At 44.4% G+C, this 9,827-nt stretch overlaps 1 protein-coding gene and 1 long non-coding RNA gene across 3 annotated transcripts; both read left to right on the forward strand.

Annotated features, from left to right (window-relative positions):
• Positions 1 to 1,530: 1,530 nt before the first annotated feature.
• On the forward strand, positions 1,531 to 3,561 carry LOC113016863 (uncharacterized). Of its 2 annotated transcripts, XR_013905481.1 has the most exons (3): positions 1,904 to 2,039; positions 2,280 to 2,386; positions 3,254 to 3,417. It is a non-coding gene; the product is annotated as an uncharacterized LOC113016863 (long non-coding RNA). The 2 variants fall into 2 exon arrangements; XR_013905480.1 differs by lacking the exon at positions 2,280 to 2,386 and having other exon boundaries at positions 1,531 to 2,219; positions 3,254 to 3,561.
• Positions 3,562 to 7,136: 3,575 nt separating this feature from the next.
• Positions 7,137 to 8,883, forward strand: LOC113016520 (trace amine-associated receptor 13c-like). The gene has a single exon (XM_026159409.2). It carries the CDS (start codon positions 7,276 to 7,278, stop codon positions 8,371 to 8,373), a length of 1,098 nt encoding a protein of 365 aa, XP_026015194.1. The 5' UTR covers positions 7,137 to 7,275; the 3' UTR covers positions 8,374 to 8,883.
• Positions 8,884 to 9,827: the final 944 nt, after the last annotated feature.

The raw sequence follows: 9,827 nt of genomic DNA on the forward strand, positions 1-9,827 counted from the left end.
AAATGCACATTGGGAAATTTGAGTATTAAAAAAATAACAAGATGGAACAGTCGACCGACATAAAGTATTATGCACAATGTGCAAGAATGAATTTTCTTTTCACCGAGGTACTTCCAGCTTAAAATATCACATTGAGGTGAAGCATATGTTAGTCTGGGATGCTGCTAGGACCTTGGCTAACATGTCACCCAGCTTGCGACAAACCACTCACGGAGCATCAGGGACTCAGTAAGTCTACCTCGGAAACACTGACTTACACAATTGCCAAGTGGATTGTAACAAACTGCAGACTTATTAATATTGTTAAGAACACTTGCTTTACACTGTCGTGGTGGTAATCCTCAAACCAAATGGTGGACACCAGAGGTGTCACTGAGGCAGTTAAACAGCTCCTTGGTGGCAGAGCCCCTGGGGTGGATGAGGTCCGCCCCAAGTTCCTGAAGGCTCTGGATGTTGTAGGGCTGTCTTGGTTGACACGCCTCTACAATGTTGCTTGGAGATCAGGGATAGTACCCCTGGATTGGCAGACCGGGGTGGTGGTTCCCATCTTTTAGAAAGGGGACAGGAGGTTGTGTTCCAATTACAGGGGAATCACATTCCTCAGCCTCCCTGGGAAAGCCTATGCCAGGGTGCTGGAGAGGAGAGTCCATCCGTTAGCCAAACCTTGGATACAGGAGGAATGATCCGTTTTTTTTCCAGGTCGTGGAACATTGGATCAGCTCTTCATCCTCTCAAGGATACTTGAGGGTGCAAGAGAGTTTGCCCAACCAGTCTACATGTGTGTCGTGGACTTGAAGAAGGCATTCGACCGTGTCCCTCAGGGATCCTGTGGGGGGTGCTCCAGGAGTATGGGGTGTCTGGCCCATTGCTACGGGCCTTCCAGTCCTTATACAACCATTGCAAGAGCTTCGTCCAGATAGCCAGCAATAAGTCGGACTCGTTCCTGGTGGGTGATGGGCTTCACCAGGGCTGCCCTTTGTCACTGATTCTGTTCATAATTTTTATGGACAGAATTTCTGGGCATAGCCAAGTGGCGGAAGGCTTCTACTTGGGTGGTTTCAGGATCTCATCTCTGTTTTTTGCGTATGATGTGATTCTGTTGGCTTCATCGGGTAATAGCCTCCAGCTCGGCTTGGAACTGTTCACAGCTGAGTGTGAAGTGGTGGGAATGAGAATGAGCTTCTCTGAGGACCTGGTTCTGGGTGACCCAGATCCATGTTTGTGTATGTGGGTGATCTATGTGGGCATGTGTGGGTGTGTCTGCCTGGAGCCTGGCCACACCTGCAGAGCAGAATTACACACGCCTGACGATTAGGCTCGTCAGGGGAGTTACATAGGAGTGTAGCTGAGAGCTTCTCGAAGCTGGATGGTACATGTGACTACTCGTCAGTTTCCCAGCTACAGTTAGTTTGAGTTTACTGCGACCGTGGGATTGTACTAATGGCTGCCTCTGTTGTTTTCCCCAGGAGGAAAGTGGAGCACAGGAGGGCAGCAGACTCAAGTATAAGGGAGCAGGGACGTCGAGCACAGGGGAATGGACACTGCACGGGAGTCGGGAGCGCACAGGCAATTATTGTTGGATTGTTGTCACTCATTGTGAATAAAATGCACTGCATTCACCTCTAGAGTCCAGCGTTTGGGCCCTCCATCCCCACATTCCCCACGGGTTGCCTTGGCAAACCGTGACAGAACGATCCAGCCAGATGGACCCAGCAGACTCATCGGAGAGGTTCAGGAGGGAGGTGATGGATAAAATTAACGGACTCTGCGACCTGTAGCTGGCGGGGAAAAGTGCGTCGCACAGTGGAAAAGCAGCTGCGGGAAAAACTGGCTTGTTTCCCTTGGGTAATGGACCGTCTCTTTCCAATCGTCGCTGACTTCTTAATTAACACCCTCCACTCTCCAACTCAGGCTGCTCTCCCAGCCTGGCCAGCTGGCGGATCCTCAGCCTGACACGCCGGCCCCGGCATCGTCAAGGAAGCGCCGCTCGGCGCTCCTCACTGCAGCCGGATTCCCGGACTTTCCAACTGTCGGCTGTGGTGAGTAATAAGGACAATTTTTCTCCACCCACTCCGTCTTTTTGTTTGTTAACAGAAGACTGTGAGACTGCAAACACTAAAGTAGCCTGTCCATCGGCTAAGCCATTTGAAGTTCAGCCATCTGCTCCACCTATGGCAGCCTCCACCCTGCTAACCACTCCAGCAGCCCAAGACGCTATGGTGAGTAAAATTGGCTCTGCTAATTTTGCAAATTCCCTCCCTGTGACTGTTAAAATTCAGGAGGAAGAAAGGAAGAAAAGAGATGAGGAGGAAAGGATAAGAGTACAGGCAAAGAAGAAGAGGCTTGCAGAGGTGGAGAGAGGGCTAAGATGGAAAAGAGAAGGCAGGTAAGTACTGGCTGAGGAGAAGAGCCTGGAGGAAAAAGCTCCTGACTTTACTAATGTTAAAGAACTTGAGAACTTGAGAGTTCGTGGCTGCTGATGTGTTGAAGTGCCCGGTATTGGAGAGCCCGATACCTGAGCTTTGTTTAGCTAAGCCTGACAGCCACAAGACATTTCCTCACTCCAGGGCTTCCACAGTGACTGAACTGGAGGCCTCAGCTAGCTCTGGGTTCCTGGAAATTGTTGCGGTTGCTGTGCCATTATTAGTTTCTCCATCAGCACAGCCTGTAGCTGTAACTCTGTCATCTGCCCAGCTTGAAGCTCAGTCAGCTGCCGAGCCTGTAGCTATAGCACAGTAAGCTGCCCAGCCTGTAGCACAGTTAGCTGCACAGCCTGTAGCTCAGCCCATAGCTGTCCAGACTGTAGCTCAGCCCATGGCAGCATGGCCTGTAACTCAGCCAGCAACACTGCCACTTCCATCCTCTGCTGAATGCTCAGAGAAGCTCAGTCTGCCAGCAGAGGACTGCACAGCCCGAGCTGCAGCATCATGAGTCGGCTGTGTGCCCTGTACAGTCACAGTCAGCATTCCCTTGGCCAGAGGTCTCCATACCGGTCACGTGTCTGTCTCCGCTGGAGGGTCTGAGGGGCCACTTCAGCCGTCACCGGCTTCACCGCCTGGCCACACCTGTGGAGGAGAATTACACACACCTGCAGCTGATCAGGCTCGTCAGCGGAGTTACATAGGAGTGTAGCTGAGAGCTCCTCGAAGCTGGATAATACGCGTTACTACCCATCAGTTTTCCAGCTATAGTTAGTGTGACTTTGCCGCGACCGTGGGATTGTACTAATGGCTGCCTCTGTTGTTTTCCCCAGGAGGAAAGTGGAGCACAGGAGGGCAGCAGACTCAAGTATAAGGGAGCAGAGACGTGGAGCACGGAGGAATGGACACTGCACGGGAGTCGGGAGCACAAAGGGGATTATTGTTGGATTGTTGTCACTCACTCTGAATAAAACGCACTGCATTCATCTCTAGAATTCAGCGTTATAAAGCCTATGGTATATCTTTAGATGCCGAAAAGGCATTTGACAGAATCGAGTGGACATATTTATTTAATGTGTTAGAAAGATTTGGCTTAGGTGAGGGTTTTATTGCATGGATTAAAACTATCTACAAACTTCCAGAAGCTTGTGTAATAACTAATGGTGTACAAGCATCAGCGTTTCCACTGCAAAGAGGTACGAGGCAAGGCTGTCCCCTGTCCCCTCTCCTCTTTGCATTAGCACTTGAACCTCCAGCTGAGGCCATTCACCAGCACCAAGATGTGCATCGTATAACAGTGGGTGGAACAAATCATAAGATAGCATTGTATGCTGATGATATTTTGCTGTTCTTATCAAAACCAGAACAATCAACACCAGCTATTATGTCTACTATACATGAGTTCAGCTCATTCTCTGCTTACAGAATTAATTTTGGGAAATCAGAAGTCATGCCGCTGGGTGATCAGATTAACTCTTTGCCAGATATTTCTAATCCCTTTCAATGGTCCCCCAGCGGCTTTACATACCTTGGGCTAAACATTCCACCAGTTCTTAAAGATTTATGGAAACTGAACTTATCACCAGTTATAATAAAAATCAAAAAAGATTTCGATAGATGGCAAAAATTGCCGCTTTCTCTTATGGGGCGTGTGAACTTAATAAAAATGAGTGTTCTCCCGCGTTTATTATATCCCCTACAAATGCTACCTTTACTGATCACCCAGAAAGTTTCTTGTGATATAGAAAAAGCCTTTTCAAAATTTATCTGGCGTGGCAAGAAACCTAGATTAAGGATTGGAACTTTACTACTGCCTATAGATAGGGGAGGCTTAGGCTTACTAAATTAAATTTTTCATACAGGGAGTGCAGAATTATTAGGCAAGTTGTATTTTTGAGGAATAATTATATTATTGAACAACAACCATGTTCTCAATGAACCCAAAAAACTCATTAATATCAAAGCTGAATGTTTTTGGAAGTAGTTTTTAGTTTGTTTTTAGTTTTAGCTATTTTAGGGGGATATCTGTGTGTGCAGGTGACTATTACTGGGCATAATTATTAGGCAACTTAACAAAAAACAAATATATACCCATTTCAATTATTTATTTTTACCAGTGAAACCAATATAACATCTCCACATCCACAAATATACATTTCTGACATTCAAAAACAAAACAAAAACAAATCAGCGACCAATATAGCCACCTTTCTTTGCAAGGACACTCAAAAGCCTGCCATCCATGGATTCTGTCAGTGTTTTGATCTGTTCACCATCAACATTGCGTGCAGCAGCAACCACAGCCTCCCAGACACTGTTCAGAGAGGTGTACTGTTTTCCCTCCTTGTAAATCTCACATTTGATGATGGACCACAGTTTCTCAATGGGGTTCAGATCAGGTGAACAAGGTGGCTATGTCATTAGTTTTTCTTCTTTTATACCCTTTCTTGCCAGCCACGCTGTGGAGTACTTGGAAGCGTGTGATGGAGCATTGTCCTGCATGAAAATCATGTTTTTCTTGAAGGATGCAGACTTCTTCCTGTACCACTGCTTGAAGAAGGTGTCTTCCAGAAACTGGCAGTAGGACTGGGAGTTGAGCTTGACTCCATCCTCAACCCGAAAAGGCCCCACAAGCTCATCTTTGATGATACCAGCCCAAACCAGTACTCCACCTCCACCTTGCTGGCGTCTGAGTCGGACTGGAGCTCTCTGCCCTTTACCAATCCAGCCACGGGCCCATCCATCTGGCCCATCAAGACTCACTCTCATTTCATCAGTCCATAAAACCTTAGAAAAATCAGTCTTGAGATATTTTGTGTGTCTTGTTCAGTGGTGGTCGTCTTTCAGCCTTTCTTACCTTGGCCATGTCTCTGAGTATTGCACACCTTGTGCTTTTGGGCACTCCAGTGATGTTGCAGCTCTGAAATATGGCCAAACTGGTGGCAAGTGGCATCTTGGCAGCTGCACGCTTGACTTTTCTCAGTTCATGGGCAGTTATTTTGCGCCTTGGTTTTTCCACACGCTTCTTGTGACCCTGTTGACTATTTTGAATGAAACGCTTGATTGTTCGATGATCACTCTTCAGAAGCTTTGCAATTTTGAGACTGCTGCATCCCTCTGCAAGATATCTCACTATTTTTGACTTTTCTGAGCCTGTCAAGTCCTTCTTTTGACCCATTTTGCCAAAGGAAAGGAAGTTGCCTAATAATTATGCACACGCACCTGAGGGTGGGTGTTGATGTCATTAGACCACACCCCTTCTCATTACAGAGATGCACATCACCTAATATGCTTAATTGGTAGTAGGCTTTTGAGCCTATACAGCTTGGAGTAAGACAACATGCATGAAGAGGATGATGTGGACAAAATACTCATTTGCCTAATAATTCTGCACTCCCTGTAATTGGGCATGTCATAGCCATGTCTTATGGAAGTGGCTATATACTTATCTAAATTCTCACTCTCACCTAGACTCTTGGTCCACTTTACCTTATTCCCTTTGGAGCTTAGTTGTCTGTGACAAAAAAAACAATATTACAAATGGGGATTAAGAATAACCCAATCAATAAGGGTCTGGGGGGAAATGCATAAAAGGTTGGGTCGAGAAGATTACACTTCATTCTTGACTCCTTTACTGAGAAACAAAGACTTTGTTACAGGAATGTCTCGCAGTATGTTCGATAAGTGGCACAAAAAGGGATTAAGGGTAATATGCGATTTGTATCAAAACAACACACTGATGAGCAGTCAAATTTTAATATTCCTAGAGACCACTTTTTTTTGGCTTTCTCCAGGTTCGTAACTTTGTTCATTCTAAAATTCCACAGTCTTGAGAAATAGTTATATATGATGATGGTTGCGATTAAGATGTTCTCAGTTAAATAGGAAGTAAGCGTAAAGGATAACAATTCACTCTTGGTGAAGAAAGCCCATCAAGACTTCACTGCATCAGTGGATTGAAAGACTTCAGGAACTTCTACACTTGCTCTATAGAGAGGATTCTTAGTGGGAGTACCGAGCTGCACCTGATCTGACCTCTTAGCTCTTAGGAGGGTGTTCCACTCAGTCAAGAGGTCCTCCTGATCTGCAGCACATTCAGTGCTGTGAAGAAGCTTTTGCCCCCTTGCTGGGTCCCTTTTTTTTGCATATTTGTCACACTTACATGTTTCAGATAATCAAAGATCTATATAAAGTCCATTAGAGCAGATATTTCATTCTCTAGCTTTAAGCCCAGCAGACCCATCTGCATGGCCCAGCATGATAAAAATTAGGTATTTTTTAACCGTCAGCTATGCAGAGCTACTCTGCAATAATCATGCAAAGCTAGTGTAAAATCAACATCACAGCTCCAATTACAGGTTTGGAGCATTCTAGTGTTTTTCATTATAATGCGGTGGCTGGAGCAGGTCAGCCACTAATCAGAAGGTCGGTGGTTTGATCCCAGGCTGCCTCCTGGCTGCATGCTAAATATCCTTGGGCAAGATACTAACCCCATGTTTACCTACTGGTGGTGGTCAGAGGGCCCGGTGGCGCCTGTGTCCGGCAGCCTCGCCTCTGTCAGTGCGCCCCAGGGCAGCTGTGGCTACAATGTAGCTTGCTATCGCCAGTGTGTGAATGTGTGTGTGAATGGGTGAATGACTGAATGTAGTGTAAAGTGCTTTGGGGTCCTTAAGGACTAGAAAAGCGCTATACAAATGCAGGCCATTTACCATTATTATATCAGCATAAACCCAATGGGTCAAAGTCCAAGTTGTGAAAGGCTTCGGGAGTACAACACACTACAGTTGTGAAACTTTTTCAAGGCTCAACTAATATAAATCCCAGCTGAATTTATACAGAGGAAGAAGGAAAGGTGATGAAGTTTAAGACAATAAGTTTCATCATTCATAGGATGTTTAAAAAAAAAGGTGGGGGGTGTTTGAAGAAGATAAATGAAGATTCTCGAGCACAGTTGCAGGTCTTCCCTTTCTCTATGATGGACAGCACTGGGGGTCCTCCCCTCTGCTTCCCTAACCTCAACTCCTCCTGCAGGCGGCTGCTGCGACCCACCTCCCAGGCCACTCTTCTCTACACTCTGCTGGCTTCAGTCTCACTGCTTACTGTGGTGCTCAACCTGCTTGTGGTCGTCTCCATCTCCCACTTCAAGCAGCTCCACACCCCGACCAATGCCCTGCTCCTGTCCCTGGCCGTGTCCGACCTGCTTTTGGGGTTGCTGGTGATGCCCATCGAGGGCCTGCGCTACATCGAGACGTGCTGGCTGCTGGGGAGGCTGATGTGTGCTCTCAGTCCTTATTTGTCTTACTGCCTCCTCTCTTTTTCTCTGGACAGCATGGTGCTCATATCTGTAGATCGCTATCTAGCCATCTGTGACCCTCTGCTCTATTCCTCAAAGATCACAGTGAACAGAGTGAAGCTTTCAGTCTGTGTCTGCTGGGCCTGCTCTCTTCTCTACAATGGCTGCATTCTCATGGAGCACATAGGGTGGCCAGACAGGTTCAGCTCCTGTCACGGGGAGTGTGTTGTGTTCATCAGCTACACTACAGGCACAGTAGATCTCTTTTTGTCATGTGTTGCCCCCTTTGCTGTAATGTTTGTTATGTACATGAGGGTCTTTGTGGTTGCTGTTTCTCAGGTGCGTGCCATTCAGTCGCAGGCAGCTGTGAGAGCAGCTCCAGCTGCTAAAAAATCAGAGCTGAAGGCAGCCAGGACACTCGGGATTTTGATAGCTGTGTTTGTAATGTGCTTCTGCCCTTATTATTATCCTTCCTTTACAGGTGTGGACACCTCTACACGCTTGCCTTATTACGCTGTGCTGTTTTGGATCATGCTAATAAATGCTTGTGTGAACCCTGTGATTTATGTTCTGTTTTACCCCTGGTTTAGAAGAGCTATCAAATTCATCTTCACCCTCAGAATACTGCAGCCTCACTCCAGAGATGTCAAAATCATGTAGACAGTACAATACAACTTAAAGGTGAAAATTTACCATGAAAATTAAAAAATTATTAAATGTGGGTGTTCATCTGCCCAGCATCACCTTTTGTTCAGTACATAATGAGCAGCAGCGCAGACCCGCGCAGGTAGTGGCCCTGCATGCAGATCTCCTGTGCACCTGAAAATTGCAGGAATGAAATGTATGCACCAATCTTTAATATAACTCCTCATAAATATGTGCTAAGTTGCAATAAAAGAGGTTAGTCAGTTTGATTCCTGTTAATGGCTTTTTTTTTAATTCATAATCTCTGTGAAGGTATTAAAGTCTGCTTATGTTGTTGTCATTTATTGTCACACAGACTAACTGTAAAGGGCTCTTTCAGACTTTACTTTGCTGAATCAAAAACATTGTCATTGTATGAGAAATACCTGCAGCCGTCTTACTCTTTCAATCTGAAAATCTTCTCAACATGTTCAATATTATGTCTAACAAACCACATTTACAATCCTTGAAATAAAAACAGAAATACCCAAACTCGTATCACCCTGTGCTTTCTCAAGGATCCATACAACCTGCACACAGCAACAAACTAACTCATACCACAATACTTCCAGCACATGTCTGAGTGCTAACTATCAACATAAGTGAGTATTTAGAGGTTAAAGGTGGACGGCAGCATAGTAAACACATGGAACAGATTTTCTTACCAATGTGATGATTTGGCTTTTTAGTGGAGTTTCTTTGCACTTCTTATTTAGACAATATTATTATTATTATTATTATTATTATTATTATTATTATTATTATTATTAGTGGTAGTAGTAGTAGTAGTAGTAGTAGTAGTAGTAATAATAATAATATGTGGATCAATGTTAATATGTGAAATCTATTCTACTAAGGTTTCTGGGTTTTTTGATATAGCTTCTTGAACAAATGAAAAAAGTGATTAATTATAATCATTTGTGTGTATCTATCTATACTGTAGGTAGGTAGAAACACGCACATTAGGCACTTGTGAAAGAGCCCTCACGGAATAAATGTTATTATAATTAATCACCCTAGCAAGCTTGGTAACTGTCAAACTTGCTGAATTTGCTGAACTTGTATTAATTCAAGATTATCTTTGTTTAATATAAAAAATCTTAAAATTTATATGATGACCTGAAACTTCCAAGTCTAACAAATATACATAACAACTAAGAATTCAAAAGAGGGAAAATCACAGATTTTATTTCCTAAATGCATAAATAGAAAACAAATATGGGGTTGATTGTATTACAATCCTATTATTGTGGGTCCCTGGTATTACTTGTCCTGCTGTATTATATAAATCTTGCTTTAGTCTGTTGTTAGGTAGGTAAAGTGATGACATCATACTACATATATATAGGTGTAGTATGACTGCATTTGTGTATATAGACACAAATGCAGAAAAGTGTTTTATAAGGTGTTATAAATGCATGAGTGGTACA

The sequence above is a fragment of the Astatotilapia calliptera genome, chromosome 23, assembly GCF_964374335.1.
Source record: "Astatotilapia calliptera chromosome 23, fAstCal68.1, whole genome shotgun sequence".
NCBI lineage: Eukaryota > Metazoa > Chordata > Actinopteri > Cichliformes > Cichlidae > Astatotilapia > Astatotilapia calliptera.

What these genes read in the sequence shown, in the direction of transcription:
- LOC113016520 (XM_026159409.2), top strand. Translation starts at nt 7,276, where the DNA reads ATGAAGTTTAAGACAATAAGTTTCATCATTCATAGGATGTTTAAAAAA.